Raw genomic sequence first — 24,620 nt, forward strand, 5'->3', positions numbered from 1 at the left:
TCCGCACCGGTAGACTTCGATAATATTCAATTATACCTCGAAATTACGGCGATAACTCAATGTGTTTACGAAGGAAGGAGATTATTAGCACTCTATTACGAAGAAATAAGACGCAATGAGTGCCACATCTTCCGTAAACATCGTCAGGTGTAGCAAGGACGTTCGCATGTGATTGGCCGCTACGCCACTGATCCGAAGTAACGTCACGCCTTGTCATGGTTTCGGAAAAGTGGGAAAGATTGGCGGCAACGTTGCGTGGTTTCCCCAGTGCGAGTACAAAGTTGTGATCAACACCAACCAAAAGGATAGTGCGACTAATATAGTAAAGTTAAATGTGCGCAGTCAGTGCTGCATTGTTTGAGTGAACGTTAGTTCTCAATTTGAATACATCAGTGTAGATGAACACGTGAAAACTGACGGTAGACGAGGTAGCAAAACAATAATAAGGCGGCTACAAGGCAATGTAAACATTAAATCGACTTCTGTAGCCTCATTCGCGTTTGTTGTGGTCTGTTTATACATTATTTGGCGTGGTGGCACTTTTCTACGAACTGTTTATGTCCATGATTCGGGTTTTACATTGGGTTCTTTTTATTGTGAAGGACAAGTGAATGTGAAATGTCCTCTAGTGGAAGTGCTCAACCCGAAGAGGGTTTCAATATCCTCCGTACGGGATATATGAAGAAAATAAAAACAGGGCGTCGTAAATGGTTCGTACTTCGAAAAGAAACCCAAGAAGCTCAGGCGCGGCTTGAATATTATGATTCAGAAAAAAAATACCAGAGCGGGATAGCGCCCCGCAAATCTATAATCATGAAAACATGTTTCAATATCAACCAGCTCAGTGATCCAAAACATAAACACGTCATTGCTCTATACACCAAAGATGAATGTTTGAAATTGGCTATCGATGACAAGCAAGAGGCTGATGAATGGTTCAAAGATTTGCTTTTGATGCAGCAAGGAGAAGATCTTCCCGAGGGGCAAGTACCCAGGCCTACTTTTGGTAAGTAGACACAAACAACTTGAAAACATAACGCCACAAGGTCATTGTGGCTGTAAATACTCTGGAGTCTGCTACGGTGTTGTCGACATTCGCGGATAGTCCTGCTCTTTGGGAATTCCTTTCTCCTCGTGGACAACGTCCTCTAAAATTCATTGAACCCCCAAATGTTTTGGCCTCATATTATGTATTAAATTCGATATTCGGTTAAATCAAAAAATTATTATGTTATGAATTTTATTTCATTCAATATCTCAACGAAAATAAATGTTTTTATTGCAATATTTTTACCAACATCTATTGACATTTCGCCATATGGATTCAGGTGTATCCAATTTTCGACTCTCAATTTTAGTTATCCTGTATTTTTCTCACAATCTTTTGTACAGCCAAACTCCGCAGTAATTTTATTGCTTATTTCATAACCTACTCTTCAGTTGTGGAAATTGAAATAATATTGTGGTAATTATTCATAAATTGTTTTGAATGATTATGAAATCCTTGCATGAAGTATCCGTAGGAAAATAGGCTAGAGCTTGTTTGTTTTGGTGAATCCGTCTCTATGTTCTATGTTGTTTTGATAGATTTGGGTCAAGCTTGGCAACGTGGTCGAGCTCGATCACGACAGACCCGAGTCCAATAACACTATTGGCGAGAAAAACAGATTTCGAGCCATGGCGCAATCATGTTTGTCAAAACAAAATAACAATAGTTATAATTTTAGAACAACGTAACAGTCGACGAATTAGACAAATTACAGGCACTTCTTCTTTCAAATCGTTTTTAAATCCCCCCTCCTCTTGAAACGCAGTCGATATCTACAGATCGTATTATCCGCGGAATTCCAACAATTTCATACCGTTAACGTTCGTTTGTTTCGGTAAATCTTGATGATCATCGAAAATTCTTGGTATTTAAACGCAGTTTTCGTCGGCCTTCGCTGCTCAACGATATTGGCAATCTTCGTTTCGCTATTTCTTCCAGTTCTTTCGCGGAATTTCCAATAGCGTCACAGGATCGAATAGATAGTAATGGTGTGGATTCTTGTGCTGCTCAATGGTTGGTCGACCATCGAGCGTCTTTGTTTATCGATGGTTTCCTGTTGTGAAAGACAATTTCGGTCGACGAACATTCCGCGAATACCATAGAAATGAATCAAGTCTACCAACGTTTTGTTGAGACGTAGAGGTTTCAGCACAATCTCTTTCAGAGTGGAATGAAAGTTGGTTGTTTTTGCGCAAGGTTGACCTTTCTAAAATAGGTCTATAATAATACCATGGTTGAGAGGTTGTTTTAGGGGCGTCGTTTATTTCGGACGGCCTCAGTTATTTATTCATTTTTCGATCATAGACTGATTGGTGATAATTCTATGAATTTGTTTCTAAGTAATGGATCTGGATCGATTCTATGACGCGAGCTATTTATCGTTTTGTTTTGTCGTAAAACGTAAATGACGAAGTTGAGATATATTTGTCTTCTTGGCCAGACTGATTTTCTAATGAGTGTAATCTATATTTCGAAGAGTTCTCCTGTGTCTGTCGCCTGAATACGTGTCAGACATACGGTATCTATTTTTGCTAGGTGCTAATAGTTGGGACAAGTTTCACAGTCTGAGTATTTGTCTGTCCACGCCGTACAAACGAAAACGGGGGCCATGTTCTAAAATTAGCCGTCTTACATCGAAAGGCAACAGGATCCCAGACGGCAGCTAGACGGTTTGCACACAAGTGACCTCTTAACGTCAAAATTCAACGAAAATGCGTTTTCATGCCTCCACAGATTACGTCGGTTTTAATTGAACTTAATTAAGCGATAAGAAGTTTTATGTTAAAAGTATAAAAGCTGCTATCTCTCCACGTGAAATGAACTTTCAAGACCATTGTTTTTATAACCAATAATAATTCTCAACTGACGTATCGTTTTAATGACGGTGTCATATTTCGCGATTATAGAAAAATGGAATTGCCCATTGTTCTCTATGTTTTCACGAATTGATTGACGTTTGAGCCCATTGTAAAATGGATCATAGATAAATGCATGAACATTATAATTCTGATTCATAGAACTTTCATATTATAGAATCTTCGTAAACTGAAATACATATTAAAGTCTACTTTAGGGATTTAGTTATCGTTTTTTGAAATACATAATCGTTAGTGTGAGGATGAACTCCCGAAAGAACTTTCCGATTGTAATCAGTTTCGTATTCAGGGTCAAAGTACACATTCATCGAAAGTTATGGTAGGTATTTCTTCGAAGTGATACGAATAGGTTCTTCGTCTATTTTTATCCATTTCGACTACTTTTCCGTTATTTTCATCGGAAGACATAAATTACCCAACGGAATTCGGATAATTCTTTCTGTGGAAACTATTGAATGGGTACCAAGAAACTAACATTACGTACTCACAAGACGTAAACAACTTGTAAACAAGGTCTTCGCCACGTTGTCGATTCGTTCAAGAATTCCGTCATGTTCTGATTGCCGAATAACTTTAACGAAAGTGAATATTTTATATTGTTGAACTACTTTTGAAACCTGCGGATTTGCTTTATATACGTGTCATATGGATCCAACTTATATCGGAGAAATCGAACAGTTCCATAAGTGATTTTTCAACACGTAATATTTAAAAATAAATTAAATCCACGGATTTTTTCTTGCAGGATGTTGAGTCATAGAAAAACAAAACTGTCAAAGTAGCAATCTGTTTTATTTCTGTGGAACAGAGTAATATGTAAATTTCTAGACGGAGAAACCATAAAAGCCAAATCAATTCATGTGACCGCTCACACTTCCAAAGGAAACGAAATAAATTATACAATTGATCAAGTACCCCGATTGAAGTAATCGATAACTCACATGTTTATTAGATAGGTATTTTTATATTAATGAATCATAATCACATGAATGAGTAAGTTTGATAGTTTGCAGTAGAACATGGTTGTTGTTGCCTCTATTTGCGTTTAAGCACATGACCTACGCAAGATAGGCCGCCATGTGATATTTAGCGTGACATAATCGTTATTTATTTCTGTGTAATTTTCCTTATTGGGGTCCAAATATTAGCAATTTATGTGGGATTAACACGAACGGAATATTCGGATAATGAATGTTTATTTACTTTGTGATATACAAAATCGACACTGAAAAAATAAGGGTGGGTCATAGAAAATTATGACACATAGAAAATTATCCATAGAATTAAATGAAAAGGTTACGTTCCCTTTCTCGATTACCATAGAAACAGATCGAAACTGAATCATGGACGCATCCTTGTGTAACATTATACGAAGATGCCGTATATATTTGGACGGCGACATAGTTATTGTTTTGAAATGTAGAATGTTTGTGTGTTTATCGCATTAATTCGAGATGAATCACTTCCTCTGCATCTTCTCGTTGTTTAGTGGTAAATGCATTGGACAAAACAGGACGCTTGGATGTTGTTTGCGCCAGTTATCCCAATATAATTTCGCTCTGAATAAATTATCGAGATATTCCTTTGAGGTTAGATGTCTTTACGTTATTTATCTCTTTTATTTTCGGCACGGTTTGTTTTTGATGATTTAGAATGGCGACTTTTCGAAAACACGAGACGATGTTCAAGTTCCCAATGCTAAGCGGGTTCCACGTTTTACCTCACAGAAGAAGCATTGTCTGATACCCTTAGCAGGCCGTCTCAACTTGCACCTGTCCATTTTTTCATTAGCTCGAACTCTGAACAGGTGTTAAAAACATCAGATTGTATGAAGAAGTAGCAAGCATAGAAAACAGCTGTCGGAACATATTATGATTTTTTTCGGTGACTCATAAAAAGTTCCGTGTTCGGTTCGGACTCGGAGTAATAAACATAGATAGAGGGAGCATATGTCATTTTCAGTAAACAAATTTTGTCCCCAACATGAACTATCAAATTTGGAATGAAGAGCGCGGTAATGAAAACAAACAAGTTTTATATCAACTCGCAATATATTGAAATAAATACCTAAATATATCAGAAATTCAGTAAACAAACTTCAAGCGCGCCAAACGACGTGAAACAACCGATGACACTAAGAGAGCAAAAGTTGTCAAACCTTGGATTTCAGCTGGTAGATACAGAAAATAATGAATATTCTGCATATTATAAATTCGACAATAAGGAAAAATATCGGATTCCAAATATTCAAATTAGCATATTTAATCAGGAATCACTCAAATAAATATATTTCATTCAATATAATATACATTCTTAACGATATCGCAAAATCGTAGATTTGAAAATACATCACAATCCGACAACGTAATCTAAATATGTTGGGGACATGTAAAAATTGCGTATACTCCCTCTATCTATGGTCATTACTCTATGATCCCAACTTGACCATTGGGCCATAGATAAACCATAGATGCAATTCGATTACAGATTCCTTGATCAACGATTAGTCTTACGACCTATCAACTTATGTTCATTACTCTATGGGTTTGGACGTCTATGAACAAAATGGAAACGTCCCACAGAATTTTATTCGGATATTTCGTGAGATACGAAAAGGAATAAAACTAAGAATTTGCGGCGTTTTTTTTTCTATTACGACTGTTGCATCGCATGCGGTGAAATTCAACGCCACGAGCCGAGAGTGGGTGTTTGGGTGTGACGTCAGAAACGGATCGATGCGTTCGTTTGGCGCAGATTTTCCCGAACTCATTTTAGGGATACATCGCATTTCGAGCGAAATGCGAACGCCCACGTGGTACACGCTGCTGGAAAACATTTCGTGTAGGGGTAATCTAATCGAACGTTCGCGTTCCAGATGGTCCAACGTCCAATTTTCGATGGCCATTTGCGTCTCTGTACTACGATGAACGGATTCTATGATTGATGATTCTTTAATTATCAGATTCATAGATTTGTATCTCTGTGTGTAAGAAATGTTTTATGGTCGTACAGAAAATGAAATCATAGAATGATTGATCGTTTTTTTAGTAAGAAACAGTTTTGTTTCATGTTCTAATTGATAATTTCTTCTTGTAAAATACATTTTTGGCCGTCTCGAAGAACTGTTTTTGAGTCTATCTGTTAGACTGACCACAAATACTTGTTAAAAACAGCCTCAACTTCCAAAATAGGCTAGAAAGTAGGAAGGAATACTTCTATTTCTCAAAATGAACCTTATTTTGTCAATGACCTTACTATCTGCACTCAATCAAACGGTGAACAGCAATCAACTAATGCAAAAATCATTTGAAACGTCAACAATACCTAATAACAACAAAACTTCAACTGGACAAGAGGTAGGATTATATTATAGAGATTAGAATAAAATATCATTTTGCGTATGTCAATAGCTTTTATTTAAAAGTTACGTCATTCGCTCTGATTGGTGTTTCTGACAACATGGCTGACTGCTGAATTTCGTATTTTTAATTCATGGAAAATCTTATTAATCTCAATGTTTAAATTGTCATTTTTAAGAATCATTTCAACTTTTTTTTAATTTTTAATACCGTCATCTACTTTTAATGAAATTTAGTATGGATATCGTGTTTGGATCATAGATGATCCCATCCCCAAATCAGTTGTTCCACATATAGAGGTACACTGAGTTTCCACCAACGTGAAACTTCGGAAATCTAAAGGATTTTCCATTTTAAAGATGTTTCATTTTGAATACCCCGCTATCTGGCCAACTGTCACTTTCGAAGCTGTCATATTTTGACATTTGACAAGTAAAAACTGTCATTATTAAAAATGGAACGATACACGTTTCAATAAAGCCTTGAAATTGTTAAAATTCAATATAAAATAGTCAAAATTTTGCAGTAACAGTTCGCAAAACTGAAGCATTTTGGATGTTCGTGAAGCACCTCTTCGGCCGACAACTAGAGGAAAAATTTGAGCTTTAGGGACAAGTTAGTGAATGCTGCACATTCGATTCAAGATGGAATTCGTAAAGTTATTGAGGTTATACAGCCGAAAATGTGAGAATTGAACATGGAAAATTTCTTTAAGTGGATTTGGTGCTGAAACCGTAGCAGTGGCGGCCATTTGGTTAATATCGAAATGAAACCGCGTGATTGGAATACCCTTTATATTGCATATGGGTCGTGAGTGGTTTTGTGAGAATTTAAGCTCTTTCGAATATTCTGTGCGCTTTGGTCATGCGCAAACGTAGAATTCTCAAGTCCGCGCAGGCCTAGCGCAGTACCACAGAAATGAGCTAACATAGAACTTTTCCCATAGAAAAAATCTTATCACATGCGTTTCTGTGTACATTGATCGATCATCCCGAATCCAGCCCGGGATAAAAACATGTTTATCGTATACCAGATAAAGAGAATCGATTTCTAAATGCATTCCTGGTATTTATCCTGCGATATATTGACAAAATGATAATCGAAACCGTGACTATACACAAACATGACAATGTGTGATGATACGACAAGCGTTAGTAATTTTGTCATCAATGGGCTGCAACCAGCGACAAACAATAGATATTGTTCGTCATTGGATGCAACTATGTAGCGCGTTACGGGTTCTATTAAGTGCACACACTCTTGAAATGGCGTCAGAACTATCTATTCTCCAACGTGACATTAGTTTGAACAGGCCCATTGATAGATTCCTTTGCGGAGGTTGGCTAGTGTTACGTCATATAAATAAAAACTAACCTTTACGATGGGATTTCTTAAGGTCGTAAGACTGATCGTTGATCAAGGAATCTATATTCGAATTTCTTCTATGGTTTATCTATGGTCCAATGGTGAATTGGTTGGGATTGAGCTTATTAGGCTATATCATAGTAAATCGATTTATCGAAGAATATAAGCATTAATGGTATTAGAGAATATTATGTTAGAGGGATTTTGAAAAGATTAGAGCGAATGAAGTCGCTTTCAAGTGTAAACCATCGACATACTCAGTATGGCATTCTATTCTATGTCTAAATGATATAACCCTACTTCTTGTCGCTTTGAGGTTTTGTCTTCATTATTGTTGGAGTTTCGATTAATTCTTGCATTACTTAATTGTTTTTTACCGTTTGGTCTAGTAATAAACATAGATAGAGGGAGCATATGTCATTTTCAGTAAGCAGATTTTGTCCCCAACATGGACTATCAAATTTGACATGAAGCGCGCGGAAATGAAAACATATCAGTGATACGATAGTTCACTCAATTTGCGAGTTTCTCCACAAAGAACACACTTCTTATGTCCCATGGTGAATCAACGTTTCATATTAACTCAATTTTATTGAAATAAATACCTAAATATATCAGAAATTCAGAAAACAAACTTCAAGCGCGCCTAACGACGTGAAACAACCGATGACACTAGGAGAGCAAAAGTTGCCAAACCTTGGATTTCAGCAGGTAGATACAGAAAATAATAAATATTCTGCTTATTATAAATTCGAAAATCAGGAAAAATATCGGATTCCAAATATTCAAATTAGCATATTTAATCGGGAATCACTGGAAAAATTATATTTCATTCAATATAATATAAATTCATAACGATATAGTAAAATTGTGGATTTGAAAATATATCACAATCCGACAAACGTAATCTAACCATGTTGGGGACATGTAAAAATTGCGTATACTCCCTCTATATATGTTTATTACTCTATGGCCGCGGGTAGACTCGAAAAAACTGCTGACAGGTGCTGTCATACGGTTTTTCCATCTAGAAACCATTTGTAATTCAAAATTGAGTTTTTGCGATTGTTGGGAAGACTAGGGAAATAGTCGATGATAAATTGTTAAATCTGTAATTACCCTGATGTTCATACTAGAATCAACCTGTTGGAAAATGTTTGATCATAGTTGTTTTCAAATAGTTTTTGTTAAATATGTCAATTTTGAGATTTCTTTTATTTTAAAATGTTTGATCATAGTTGTTTTCAAATAGTTTTTGTTAGATATGTCAATTTTGAGATCAATTAATTTATAAATGTTTGATCGTAGTTGTTTTGAAATAGTTTTTGTTAGATATGTCAATTTTGAGATTTAATTAATTTTAATTCAGACAGATTGTCATCTTGTAGATTTCAGCAAATAGAAGTTTTTATTAAAGATATCATATATAGATTCGTATCGATTCAGCGGGTAGGTGCTTTGAGCGTGATACAACCAACATTACCTGATACGTATACCAACACTTCTTAATCACCCAAAAATAAAAAGTGAACCTAGTGGGAATATAACAGTAACCTTTATGTAGATGACGTTATTTACTTGATTCGTGAATTCCCATGAAACATCAACATGGACCCTCCAAACGTATACCGTTACTCATTTGTTTTTCAATTTTCGCGTTTGTTATTTTGTTACCAAGAGGAATTTTTCCGTTTTCTTGGAAGCCGCAATTTATTTTAATATAGGCATCGATGTCATTTTTAGCATTTCATATGTTGGTAGGAATGACCCGACGCGTTTTGTTTTTAGGTTGTTTTCATTGTGCAAATCCAAACGGAATAAAACTTTATTGAGGTGAAAGTGGCAATAAAAACACGTGTTCTGTTGAAAACTGGTCAAATGTAATAATTGAAAGCCATCTACCTCATTGGTACATGTTACAACAATTATTTTAAGCTTCGCCCTGTACATTTATGTAATGGATCTGGATATCAGATCTATAAAAAACATGACGTTGGTCTTTAGAGTGCGATAACGTTTCCCATGATACCTCGTTGTCTTTATTTTGATTTCACAATCATTTCGAACGATTACCTAGAAATTGATTTTGTGCCCATTCTTTGAAAATTTTAATATCCCACGGGTATCGAACGCTTGAAGTTTTTATTATTCTGATGACGCGGTCGACCTAAAATTTTGTTTAAAGATTGTAATTGTTTTTCTCTGATTTTGTGGTTATTCCGTGCATTCTTCCACATCTTGTAGAACAAAATCGTGCGAGAATATATCAGAAACGCACAGTTTTCATGGTTATATTTTATTATTATATGTTGGTACTCCGAACTTTCCGCCACGGCTTTATCTGTCAATTCATCAATTTGCCTCGAAGAAATCAGTTCTGCCAACCAACATTTTTCAATGCAAAAATCACTAAATGATATTTATGGAAATATTTCATTGATTTCAATAAAAATGCATGAGTTAGAGAAAATAATGTATAATACTCGTACAGAAAGCTCATTCTACTACTCGTTCATTCAAAAACACGCCACTTCGTGGCTCGTTTTTGAATTTTGAACTCGTGGAAGAATATCAATGCCTTCTGCACTTGTATTATAAATAATTATTTCCTAGTTACTTGCACAATCACAACTAAATGGGATCTGTTGTCATTGAAATATTAGGTTTTCCTCAAAAATAAAAAAATTACTGGGTAAAAAGGAAAATGATAGATTGGGCTTGCAAATGCTTTGTTTTCAAGATACAGGGTGTTTCTTGTAGTCCTACTTTTTTGTGATTTTATCGTATCTTTATTGATTGATTTTGAGATTGGGTAAATAAGTACCAAAACTTATAATTAATTCATTCATCACAGCTTACTTACTGGATTTTTATATTAATAATTCGGATTTTAATGAGGAGTACTAGAAAATTGTTTTAATTTTTTTTCTCGAAATTGATAACAGATACGTCAAAACAACAATAAACCAAAAAGTGTAGTACTGGTCAAAGTTTCTTTTCACATTTAACTAAACTATCAACAAAATCAACAAAAAAAGTTCTGGAAGAAAGCAGCGGGCTCTGTTACAGACAAATTAAAACCCTGTAGATTTGCAAAAAAGCTACCAAATTGTGAAGAGAAAACTTTGAATACATTTTATGTGTTGTAGTACTCGATTTTTGTTCCAATTGTGAAAATTTGAGTCGTAAGTTATATTTATTGAGCAAATAAGATTTGATTACTACTCTCTAAAACTAAAATGCCTGTTACATAATACTCTGTGGTCATAGTCTGAGAATTATATCATAGTTTTGGCACCAACTTGAATCGCTCACAAATTCAACGTGATACTTTCAACATAACTTCATTTATCACTTTATTTGGAACAATTTTTTCGAGTATGTCATCATTATATTATATTCGCACCAATTCAAGGCAAAAATAACATTCAAATTCGTCTATTTCGGATGAAGTAGATGTGTCTAGATTCTTAAATAAATAAATTCAATTCTTGTTGTATTTTCTTGCATCTTGGCATTTCTACAGAGTATGAACTTTACTATGAATTTCACTGGTTGGGTGAAATTTACCCCAAAATTTTCCAAAACTTCCCAATGTGGTTTGAAACATTTTATGGGATAGTAAATAGCTAGTGAAAAATGAATAAAATCATGGATAAAAGATTGTCAGATCCAAATGTTACAACTGACAGACTGTTTTTGATTATACATCCAAATTAGGAAAGAAGAATTCATTAAAAAAACATGCCTCTAGGGATAAATTCGATATCAAAATGAATAACAACATCTGCGAAATATATTGGAATGATCATAAAAAAGTTCAAAATAACAAAAATTCCCATAGAGCATCTGCCATTTCAGCATTAGCCAAAAAAAGAAGTTAATGACTAATAGTTGATTAAAATGCACACTCCTCAAAACCATATCTACAACTAGATGCAGAACATCATTTGAAATAGAATCAGTTCATTCTTTGGATCGGATTCCGTCTGCTTTAATAGGTACATAGGAATAATCCCCAAATAACAATTGCAAATACAGCAATTATAATTTTCATTTTAATTAATTTTAATTAAAAAAAAAACAACAATTTCCATTTTAATGATTCAAAACTTGGTTTTTCCTCAGAGTTGTTGTTTTCTTGTATTTCTCAAGCAATATCATATTACTTTTCGACTAATTTTCTCTTGAAATAGAGATTATGAATGTTACTCTCATTATTATATTGTTTTTGATTGATATACTCATTCATTTTGCGAACGATCATATTATTAGATAGTATTCATTCGTATGTGTGAAGTTCAAAAAGTTCATAAAAAAATTGTATTTTCAAGAATTCGTGGGTTAATTTCGGAAGTTCCATTCATAGTTAGCTTCCAACACTTGTACTTCTATATTCTACCCGGATAGTACTATATTGTATCAAAACTGCAGACATTTTCACGGATTCGTTTGTCTGGGAGATGCTATCATCAATTTCGAGACATTCTGAGGAAAATGTCTTGGCACCCCATTGTCAGATTATCGAGATTTGTGAGAAAAAAATCACATATCATATGTAAATGACATCAATAGTGATCACAATTGTTATCCCTGAGGATATATTATTATGATTTTCCCATTTCCCCCCATTACAGCTCGCGGTGCCTGGTTATGAACATTTTAGCTAACATATTTGATATTATTGGACATCAGATATATGAGGATTCAGTTATTGTGATCTCTCTTAAAAAAATCTCACAATATGTCGTTTCTCGGTCAAGTGAATTATTCTGGCGTCATCTTGTGGCATGAAAAGATGTATGGAAGAACTTGGATTTTGTATCTCATTTCATAGCCAATGTGGAGCAGTGTATAAAAAATTATCGATGGCGGTGCCTAATATAACCAAGGAAGATCATTTTTCAGTCGGGTTCTGGTCGCCGAACATCCAAATTCCATCCCAACCAGAAATGAGAGCTCCCCGATTGATGAGTAAAAACCCCGAAAATTGCAAAAAATCCATTTTTAAAGCTCCATATCTCGAAAACTGTCCATTTTTGAGCTTTGTGGCTATGGACACTTCTGATCAGTTTATCAAAAACTACAACATATCAAAAATTCAGCCAAATTCACGGAAAGCCATTTCCCATATAAAACGTGCGGGGTCCTTTATTTTCAGACAAAAAAAATCACAATTTGAATTTCCCAAAAGCCTTTCGTCGATTTCCTCGACGAAAACCACCCAAATTCTCTATGTTCGAATTTCCGTCAACCCGAAAGGAAGCAGTGGAAAGCGTCGCCAATTTTCCGTGATGCATGACCCTGTTCTCGAGTTTCTTGGCTGGGGACACGAGGATAATAATAAATAATGATTAATGAAATAATATTGCCGCAGTGGGCGAAGACAAAACAATAACAATGCCATTTCCGTTATGGCCGTCACCCTGATGATGGTCTCTACGTTTCTTGAAAACGGCGCTTATAACACTAGGGAACAGCTGTTTTGGTGTCGAGGTTTTTGAGCTTATTCCATATCATTTTGATGTCCTGAATTCAAATAACGTATTCGTTTTTATCTAGGAGCTCAAATTTTTAAGATATACAATTTTAGACAAATACGAGGACAAATATAAGATACATTATTTTTACTTAAATCCGAAATTTTTATTTTAGTTTTACGAAATACAATTATAATGTCGTGCTTACAAACAAAAAAACATTGAAGAAATCAAATAGTCACTCAACACTTCGAAAACTTTTTTTCCGCGACATTCTTGAATGTTTTTTTTTTCAGTTCATCATGAATAGACTCTCGTCGAACAACGCTTGCAATTTTAATTCGAAAATAATGGTTCTGTGCGGAATACGTATCACGCACTAAGTCCATTTTATTTTGTTTAGCGATGAAGCGCACTTCTGGTTGAATGGCTACGTCAACAAACAAAACTGCCGCATTTGGATTTAAGCTAATCCTCAAGTGTATGTCGCAACACCGTTACATCCAGAAAAAACTGACTGTTTGGTGCGCTTTATGGGCTGGTGGAATCATTGGTCCGTACTTCTTCAAAAACGATGATGGTCAGAACGTTACAGTCAATGGTGATCGGTATAGAGTCATGATTACTAACTTTTTCATTCCTGAATTGAACAACCATGATGTCCAGGAGCTGTGGTTCCAACAAGACGGCGCAACATGTCACACAGCTCTTGCCACAATCGATTTATTGAAACACACGTTTGGTGACCGCCTAATTTCACGTTTTGGACCTATGAATTGGCCTCCAAGATCTTGTGATTTAACACCGCTAGACTACTTTCTGTGGGGCTATGTAAAGTCATTGGTCTATGCGGATAAGCCACAAACCCTTGACCATTTGGAAGACAACATTCGCCGTGTTATTGCCGATATACGGCCACAAATGTTGGAAAAAGTCATCGAAAATTGGACGTCCAGATTGTACTACATCCGAGCCAGCCGTGACGGTCATATGCCAGAAATCATATTTAAAATGTAATGCCACAAGATTATCTTGCGGATAAATAAAATTCATGTTAATCGAATAATCCATCGTTGTTTTATTGCAATTTAAAGTTCTATAGCTCTAAGAAAAACACCCTTTATAATAATTTTAGAACTCTCATAAATGAATATACTGAAACTCACATTGGTAGATAAGTTGATTGAGCGCCTCAATATATAGTTGAAATTAGCTCTAGAATCCCAGATACCAAAAAAAAAAAACATTTTTTTTTGTTGCGCTGTGTAGTATAGGAAAGGCCGCATTTCCAGATGTAACAGGAAGAAAAGGCTAAGAACGGAAAAAGATAACGGTCAGAAATCGAAATAGGAGAAAATTTCTGACTCGGTATCGGAAATACGATAGTACTTCCTTCCTCTTTCAATAATTTCATTCATAAATTCGATATTCCACTCTACATGCGAGATTGCGACGTCTGTGCGGTTAACAGACGTTTTATTGATGGATCCGACAACGTTCAGAGGCGTCCACCGGGGAATTTTGGGCTGGTACGTGAAATCCCATCGTTTATTATCGCGATCTGTGTTTTCCCATCTGATCCCGTGGAAAATCGAACTGTGGTTCGGTATTTCTCTGTGGTTTTCATAAATAATACGAGAAATTTCGATAAAGGTACAGACGTGATGTCAGAGGCTTTTCCGTTATTTTTAATCTGCACTAAAAAATAACGGGTGTTTTTTTAGCTGCATGAGAAGTTTCGATGGTGTTGTCTATGGTTTGACATTTCAGAATGTCAAACTGTGTTGACATCTCTGTACAATTAAGTTTAGCAATTCATCAACGCCAGAACAACGCTTTCAAATTGTGAAAATTTACTTTGAAAATAAATAAATTTGTTCATAGATTTCATGGAGCACTTCGACCATTTTACGCTCAACATAATCGACCTATTGAGCATGCAAATCGTTTTGCATTAATTTTACTCTTCTCGATTCGAAGTCCTCAATACGACAAAGAAATGTACGTACCAAAGAGATTATTGTTTCTGTAATGAGAAATGTTGAAGTAGACGCTGAAATGTCAATACGTCGCTGTTCTCAACTTGTTGATCTTTGTCCTTCGATTACGTGAAAATTTTGACTTACAAGGCTATAAAATACAGTTTGAGCAAGAATTAAAGCCAAATGACCGTCGTTTACGTCACATTTTTGCTGATGGGGCTAATTTAAAACTGGCCGAAGATAAGCATGTTTATCGAAGAATTGTGTTTAGTGATAAAGCGGTTACGGTGAATGGAGCGCTACCGAATCTTGCTGATTGATTTTTCAGTTAAACATTGACGATATTTGGTTTGGAAAAGACGATGCAATTTGCCATTTTAACCATTAATTCATTGCAAAATCAATTTGGTGTCATCTTATAATTTCCAGATATGGTCCTATTAGCTGGCCCTCTCGTTAGTGCGACTTAACGCCTCTCGATTACTTGAAATTATCAACTAGATATAATAATGAAAAACTATAACGAAAATATTTGTATCTTGTATTAGTTCTCAAGGTCTTAATAAGACACCCATTATAAAAATGCATTTCCGACCTTAATTAAACAGTTAACAAACAGTAATTTTTTCTATGACGGATATAGACAATTGACGTAGAAACATGGAAAAGATCGTGGAAAAGTAAAGCTTTTTATGACGGACATACACAGATGAAGAAATATATTCGCGTCATTTAATGAAACAGTAAAGTTTTCTATGACGGATATAGAAATACGTATGTACCTAGAAACATGTTGATAGTTCAGATAGAGGAAAGAAGAAGAAGGTATCTGTCAATAAGCTTTAGGTTTTGAGTAAGATGGAATAGGTATTGATCTCAGAGTAATGAACATAGATGAAGGAAGCATATGCCATTTTCAGTAAGCAAATTTTGTCCCTAACATGAACTATCAAATTTGACATGAATCGCGCGGAAATGAAAACATATCAGTGATACTATATTTCACTCAATTCGCGAGTTTCTCCACTAAGAACACACTTCTTATGTCCCATAGTGAATAAAAGTTTCATATTAACTCAAAATATTTTGAAATAAATACCTGAATATATCAGAAATTCAGAAAACACTTCAAGCGCGCCAAACGACGTGAAACAACCGATGACACTAGGAGAGCAAAAGTTGCCAAACCTTGGATTTCAGCAGGTAGATACAAAAAATAATAAATATTCTGCTTATTATAAATTCTAAAATTAGGAAAAATATCGGATTCCAAATATGCAAATTTGCATATTTAATCGGGAATCACCTAAATAAATATAATATACATGCATTCATAACGATATAGTTAAATTGTGGATTTGAAAATAAATCACAATCCGACAACGTAATCTAACCATGTTGGGGCATGTAAAAATTGCGTAAACTCCCTCTATCTGTGTTTATTACTCTATGGTATCGATATTTCAATTCAAATTTTGGTGTTTATGTTGTTATGTATGTATATCACTGAAATAATAATGGAACGGTATAATCATATTTATCGCATATTGTTTAAAAAATACTTGACATTTTTTATATAATGGTTAATTATTTCTTTAATATATTATGTATTTGCAATATTCATTCGAATATTTTTTGGTGTTTTCAACGAGTTGCGATAGGTATAGGCGAAACCATAAAGCTTCGTGTACATTTGCAGTAATATTCCGTTTATACCATACTTCATATTATTATAGGTGTACTTCCTCTATCGGGAAATATTTTAAAATTTCATAAATATTGATGATTATGAATCCCCCTTCGAGTCATCGTAGGTCGATGTCTTAGGTTAACGCTTTGCTGAGCACGCTGATTATTTTTCTGGTTATTACCCCTGTAAAACCTTTCGGTTAACCATCTGAATACATATATTTGACGGTCTATCGTTCACCGATAAATAAACAGAGCCAATATTGCCGCTAAAAAGGGATTTTATTAGTATCGTACTCACCAGCTTAGAACGATCATTAATTTAGAAAAAAAGGGGGATTAGTGTATGTATTTCATTATACGCAGTAACTGTAAGGCTGAACATCATGAAACTGTTATGTGTAATTTCTTGTTTCGGTTCATTGTTTTCGATAGGTTTGACCATAGAGTAATAAACATAGATAGAGGGAGTATACGCAATTATTACATGTCTCCAACATGGTTAGATTACGTTGTCGGATTGTGATATATTTTCAAATCCACAATTTCACTATATCGTTATGAATGTATACTATATTGAATGAAAAATATTTATTTGAGCGATTCCCGATTAAATATGCAAATTTGAATATTTGGAATCCGATATTTTTCCTAATTGTTGAATTTATAATGAGCAGACTATTTATTATTTTCTGTATCTACCTGCTGAAATTCAAGGTTTGGCAACTTTTGCTCTCCTAATTTCATCAGTTGTTTCACGTCGTTTGGCGCGCTTGAAGTTTGTTTTCTGAATTTCTGATATATTAAGGTATTTATTTCAATATATTTTGAGTTAATATGAAACGTTGATTCACTATGGCACATAAGAAGTTGCGTCCTTTGTGGAGAAACTCGCGGATTGAGTGAAATTTCTCATCACTGATATGGTTTCATTTCCGCGCGCTTCATGTCAAATTTGATAGTTCATGTTGGGGACAAAATTTGCTTAGTCAAAATGACATATACTCCCTCTATCTATGTTTATTACTCTGAGGGTACTAGGAACTCTCCTGTCACGGATTTATCTATTATCTGTCAAATTTCAGTGCATTCAAGTCACCCTTCTACAATATTGATGGCTAATAGGAAGTAAAAATAATACTGTCCAATTAATTGACATTCTCATTTCTAATAGATAATACTCTGAAGAAAGATATTCATTGAATTTATAAAAATAAAATGTGTTAAGAAAACTCGAACTTATTTTTAAGTAATGAGAAATGAACTATATTGGATGAACTTATGATGATATTTAGTATTTTACTCGGTATTTTGCTGGTATTTTCTCAAATAAAATATGCAAGTCAGAAAATCTAAACAGAATCATTTTTCCTTTAAAAAGGTCATTGAAAACTTGAAACAACATTGAATTATATACTCAGAGAGATTTCTATGATAAGAATCTAACAAATCGAAGTATTATCTGCAATGAAATACGTAAAAAATTCTTCTCAAAATGAACTGGCGGAATCACTAATGAAAACAAACGTTTTGTATATGAAATTTTATCGTTTCTCTCCAAGTGACAACACTGATACTTGATTATTACAGTTGAATTTTTGAATTCAATGATATTCGACAGTGATACCAATCCTTTCCAACCACGTCATTCTGTGGTTGCCGACCGATCGAAGTAAACATTCGAAATCCAGAGAAAAATACGCATTATTTCACGAACAACCTTCAATTTAAACATATTCTAAATATAAAAGAAACGAAACGAGTTTAACCATGATGATATTTCAACGACAGTTGTCGGGAAAGATATACTTAGAATTTACGATCAGCCACCCCAGAAAAGTTAAGGAGCGTTAATCTTTGTTTTATAACGGGGGATATGAATTATAAATCATCTATGAGTCGGAATATGAACCGCCATAAACTTCCGTTGAAGCCACAAATGAAAAGGTGGAATAATTTACGATGCCACACGGTCAAAAAAAATCAACTTGACACTTCGTTACAAGTAGTATTTATAGAGGATCCATCTTTATAAGAGGGCTGTGAATTGAATTATCCCCACTTCCGACTAAGATTTTTCCGTCTTGAGAGTTAGACTGAATAATAATACTTAGGAAGGGTATTATAAAGATATTTTTTGTGTCGATTGTACAACTATCGGTTATGGCTGATTTTTTTTCGGTTGGCTACAATGCTCGTTCAATTCTGAATCAGAATCATAGAGTATTGAACATAGAGGAAGTATACGCAATTTTTACATGTCCCCAACATGGTTAGAGTACGTTGTCGGATTGTGATATATTTTCAAATCCACAATTTCATTATATCGTTATGAATGTATATAATATTGAATAAAATATATTTATTTCAGTGAATCCTGATTAAATATGCATATTTGAATATTTGAAATCCGATATTTTTCATAATTGTCGAGTTCATAATAAGCATAATTTTTATTATTTTCTGTATCTACCTGCTGAAATGTCGACTTTGATCTACTCCTTTCTCTGTGTAATCCGTCAGTATCAACGTCAATTATTGTTTCTGACTTCTTACTGATATCTCTTATTTTGTTTTTATTAACCTCACTTTTTGAATTTGGCAACTTTTGCTCTCCTAATGTCATCGGTTGTTTCACGTCCTTTGGCGCGTTTGAAGTTTGTTTTCTGAATTTCTGATATATTTAGGTATTTATTTCAATATATTTTGAGTTATAATGAAACGTTGATTCACTATGGCACATAAGAAGTTGCGTCCTTTGTGGAGAAACTCGCGGATTGAGTGAAATTTCTCATCACTGATATGGTTTCATTTCCGCGCGCTACATGTCAAATTCGATAGTTCAAGTTGGGGACAAAATTTGCTTACTGAAAATGACATATGCTCCCTCTATCTATGTTTATTACTCTGAGGGTGTCACAAATTAGTTGTCTAGAGGGGGTATCTCGGAATCCCTTTGAGCTAGAAGAAAATGAATGGCACTTTTTGGGGCTCGATTTTTGAGAACTTTCAATGAGGTAAAACCTCGGGTAAAACCAGTGGCGATGCCAGCTTTCAAGAATAGGTGGGGCCAAGGGGGGACAGGATTTTTTAAAGGAGCCATGAATTCCAGATCCATCTATGTAGTTTACGTTAAATTCATGTTGTATTTTTTGTTCATAAGAAATTTCAAGGGTGGCAAGTGAAAAGTAAGAGCCAGGGGCGTTCCTGGCACCCCCTCCAGCGATGACACTCCTTCAACACTATAGAAATTATAAAAAAATTAAATTACCTATTTATTTTTGGGAAGCGTGTCACTTTTCAAGGAAAGAACTAAGAGCTTTTGTGTATTTGGGTGTACCAAATTCATTATCTAGTGGGTGGATCTCAGAATCTCTTTGAGCTAGAAAAAAATGAATGAATGGCATATTTTCCAGGTTTTTCTTTGAGAGAATTTATTTGCTGAAGACCGCCACCTCATAAATTCAACTGTTTTCAAGTTATAAGGAAAAATTGGAAAATGGCGTGAAATGAAAAGTTCTCATAACTTCCTCATTATTGTTATAAGTGTTTAAACAGTGGTTTTTCCATAAGGTTTGTTGGATTTTTGGTTTGAAATAGAACTATGTAATCAATATTCTACAGATCTACGTAACCCACAAATCTACCTAGCCCACAGATCTATTTCACCCACAGATTTACCTAGTCGATTATTAATTAACTCAATTAATTTAGTCCATTAGAGGTATGCTATTCAAGTCTTGCTTATTACTTCCTTTCATTGAATGCTTGCCTTATTGTCAAGGTGTTCTCTTGCGAAATTCTCCGTATTTTTTTTATCTTTTCAGTATGCATTGGGGCGCCACATGTCAACATCTGTTTGTAAACGTCCTACAATCGGTTCTCGGAACCATCATAATACATGTCAGTTTATTCGACAAATATTCAACAAGTGTTCCCAACTTGACTTTCTATGAATTGTTTTCTATACCCGTTTCGAGTACTTGCCAATATCATTGAGTAATGCGGTATTTCCAACTGAGATATGTGCCAGATCACTTCTGATTCGTCATCCTGTTTATGCGTTAATAGATGTTTTAAATATCGACAAACACGGATCTCTGATCGATTTAGAAGGATGCAATTCTTTCCAAATCGACAACTTTCTATTCGAAATGTCAAATAGAATTTTTGGTTATATAATTGTTACCAACCCCCAATAGTAAAAATTCCCAAGCGTACACTTTTTATTCGAAATGTCAAATTAGAATTTTTGGTTATATAATTGTTACCAACCCCCTAAAATAAAAATTCCCAAGGGTACACTATCTATTCGAAATGTCGAATCAACAACATCTCTTTGACACCAAAAATTCTCAATTAAATTATTGAGGTATCGACAGATTCTGAATAAATAACTCTTTCTGCAAGTTTTCTAAAAAAAGCAAAACTAAATTTTTTATGTTTTATATGTTAGTCTACTGATAAATTAGACTATGATTGCTGGTATTACTTCAAGTAATGAATCAATAAATATTCTCCGATTCGAATGATTTGTTGATGTTACCGTGCTTTTATTCAAACATGTCAAATTTCAATTATCATGTGAAGCAAATTATAGATAAACAATCTCTCATCCAAATCTATAATTGATGTTTTTTTTTTCTGAGCGTTTTTCCAACGTGATAAATATATGTTACACGCTGATAAAATATAATGTGTTTTCATCTGATAATTTTTTTCTCTTTTTTTTTCAGCACATGTATGGGAGGTCCTGTTGGTGAACAGGGGTTTGGGTACACAAGATCTTATTGGCACCTACAGGCTCTGCTTGAGGGAAAAAACCCTAACATTGGTCAAAAAGGATTTTGACTTCCAAATTGAAATCAACCTATCCAGCATTCGAAGTTGTGGTAGCCTCCAAAAATATGTATATTTTGAGGTGAGTTGTCATTGAGATTTACATGTAGTTGAAACGGAAAACAATTTTTATTTTCTTTAGGTTGGTAGAAGCTGTCCACTTGGGGCTGGAGAATTGTGGATGGAGACTGAAGATCAGTTCATTGCACAGAATGTCCATTTGACAGTCTACCAGTGAGTATTTTGAACAATTATATTACCATTATTGCGGTTAAATATATCTTCTATGGGACATCAACAAGAGTGACCTTGTGGCCATTAACATCTTTCATTTGTAATTTTGAAGATCAAACTAAGTGCAAAAATAAATGGAAAAATATTACAACGAAAAGTTGTTCAATATACACACTAAAATAAATATAAATAGAGGTAAGAAAAAAACAAAGAAATTTAACTTTTCAAGGTTGACAATTAGCAACATCTCAAGTGTCCTTTCGATTTTGGAAAAACTGATATCGTAAAATTCAGATAAAAATTGTTTATAACACAATCTCTATTTAATAACATTCAGAAATTAAAATTATGTATACATTGTACAAAGTGACGACAGCTGATAAAATACTGCTCTGATAAAGATTGATTGGTTTGTTTGGATATGTTTTTCTATAATATTTACCTCCCGAACATTATATTTTGGAGGAATCCAAATTGAATTAGTTCACTTGGTACTTCAGAAGCTTTTATCCTAAAATATAAACTTTGTTGTTTGATATCATTATCTATCATGAGTTTGCTACTTATCTCAGAAATTTTGAACATGGTGAACAGATTGAGATTTTTTAATACGGAGTATTGTACAGATGGTGAGGCCTACATTGAACTGTGTAAAGTATAAGATACCAAAAACAATAATAATTATTCATATTTTCTCAACACTCTTTTCAATAAGATCATTGCTAACATTTCACTCAATCATTTGAGAGCCTAACTAGTAAAAACACTATTTTTTTAAATTCTTTCCCTGGAGCATTCTTTTGAGGTCTGCAAAAAGACAGCAATCAAGGATCATCATGGTGCGCAATGCGAATCTTGCACGTTCAATGATTTTTAGATTCTAACTCTTTTGAGATCACCCTCAACCATATCGTACAATATAAATCAAATCGTCCATTAAATATGGTAGATGCATAAAATAAAATACACTATGAATCTTCGCTTAAATTCAGAATGTCACTTTTTTGACAGTACCTCTGTACTCTCCAATTATCTCATAATGCATAGTCCTTGAGCGGTAGTGCAGTGCAGAGCATTGGCTCCAACATTAGAGAGAGAAAGACCTCTTCTCATGTCACGTGACCAAGAGAGAGGATAAAGATGTCTGAATTTCAATCAATGAAGGGGGACGCCAAATCACGTGATCTAAAATGAAAATTTTTGATTGGTTCAATGTGTTCAACCAATCAAAACATCGGTTGGTTGGGCCTCTGGTTACAAAGTGTAAGAGTTTATTCATCTCTCTCTATTTGCGCTATCTACTCATTACTAGATCATTGGTTCTCTTTATAAAATTCTTTGAATTATTATCTATTGGCCTCATGGATTTATCGATAGATTGAAATGAACATAGAATTACGTTATTATGTTAAATTCTTAGCTTCAGTTTCGTAAAACAGATATTTTTCAATCGAGAGAAATTCTTAACTTTATAAAGAATGCGGTCGAAGGTGAAATATTGTAATCAATTCTTAAATTATTCCTGTTACTAATGATCTCTTTTATTCTTCCTTGCCAGCATACTATTTGAACACTTATAACAATAATAAGGAAGTTATGAGAACTTTTCATTTCACGCCATTTTCCAATTTTTCCTTATAACTTGAAAACAGTTGAATTTATGAGGTGGCGGTCTTCAGCAAATTAATTCTCTCAAAGAAAAACCTGGAAAATATGCCATTCATTCATTTTTTTCTAGCTCAAAGGGATTCTGAGATCCACCCACTAGATAATGAATTTGGTACACCCAATACACAAAAGCTCTTAGGTCTTTCATTGAAAAGTGACACGCTTTCCAAAAATAAATAGGTAATTTAATTTTTTTATAATTTCTATAGCGTTGAAGGAGTGCCATCGCTGGAGGGGGTGCCAGGAACGCCGCTGGCTCTTACTTTTTACTTGCCACACTTGAAATTTCTTATGAACAACAAATACAACATGAATTTAACGTAAACTAGATAGATGGATCTGGAATTCATGGCTCCTTTAAAAAATCCTGTCCCCTCTTGGCCCCACCTATTCTTGAAAGCTGGCATCGCCACTGGTTTTACCTCATTAAAAATTCTCAAAAATCGAGCCCGAAAATGTGCTATTCATTTTCTTCTAGCTCAAAGGGATTCCGAGATACCCCCCTCTAGGCAACTAATTTGTGACACCCTCAGAGTAATAAACATAAATAGAGGGAGCATATGTCATTTTCAGTAAGCGAATTTTGTCCCCAACTTGAACTATCAAATTTGACATGTAGCGCGCGGAAATGAAACCATATCAGTGATGAGAAATTTCACTCAATCCGCGAGTTTCTCCACAAAGGACGCAACTTCTTATGTGCCATAGTGAATCAACGTTTCATATTAACTCGAAATATATTGAAATAAATACCTAAATATATCAGAAATTCAGAAAACAAACTTCAAACGCGCCAAAGGACGTGAAACAACCGATGACATTAGAAGAGCAAAAGTTGCCAAAGCTTGGATTTCAGCAGGTAGATACAGAAAATAATAAATATTCTGCTTGTTACAAATTCAACAATTAGGAAAAACGTCGGATTCCAAATATTCAAATTTGCATATTTAATCGAGAATAACTCAAATAAATATATTTCATTCAATATAATATACATTCATAACGATATAGTAAAATTGTAGATTTGAAAATATATCACAATCCGACAACGTAATCTAACCATGTTGGGGACATGTAAA

General features: G+C 34.4%; 1 protein-coding gene across 10 annotated transcripts in view; it reads left to right on the forward strand.

Moving 5' to 3' along the window:
- The first annotated feature begins 262 nt into the window (after window positions 1-262).
- Window positions 263-24,620, forward strand: part of LOC123683430 (insulin receptor substrate 1) — a 41,044-nt gene continuing 16,686 nt past the window's right edge. For 4 of the 10 annotated variants that reach the window (XM_045622461.1, XM_045622464.1, XM_045622471.1 and 1 more), the window contains exons 1-3: window positions 265-1,006; window positions 21,537-21,721; window positions 21,782-21,873. In XM_045622461.1, coding sequence (XP_045478417.1) covers window positions 619-1,006; window positions 21,537-21,721; window positions 21,782-21,873 — 665 coding nt within the window. In that variant the 5' untranslated portion in view covers window positions 265-618. Of the gene's footprint in view, window positions 1,007-21,536; window positions 21,722-21,781; window positions 21,874-24,620 lie in introns of all 10 variants that reach the window. The other 6 variants (XM_045622465.1, XM_045622468.1, XM_045622467.1 and 3 more) reach the window with 3 other exon arrangements.

This window comes from Harmonia axyridis, chromosome 6, assembly GCF_914767665.1.
Source record: "Harmonia axyridis chromosome 6, icHarAxyr1.1, whole genome shotgun sequence".
NCBI classification, from domain to species: domain Eukaryota; kingdom Metazoa; phylum Arthropoda; class Insecta; order Coleoptera; family Coccinellidae; genus Harmonia; species Harmonia axyridis.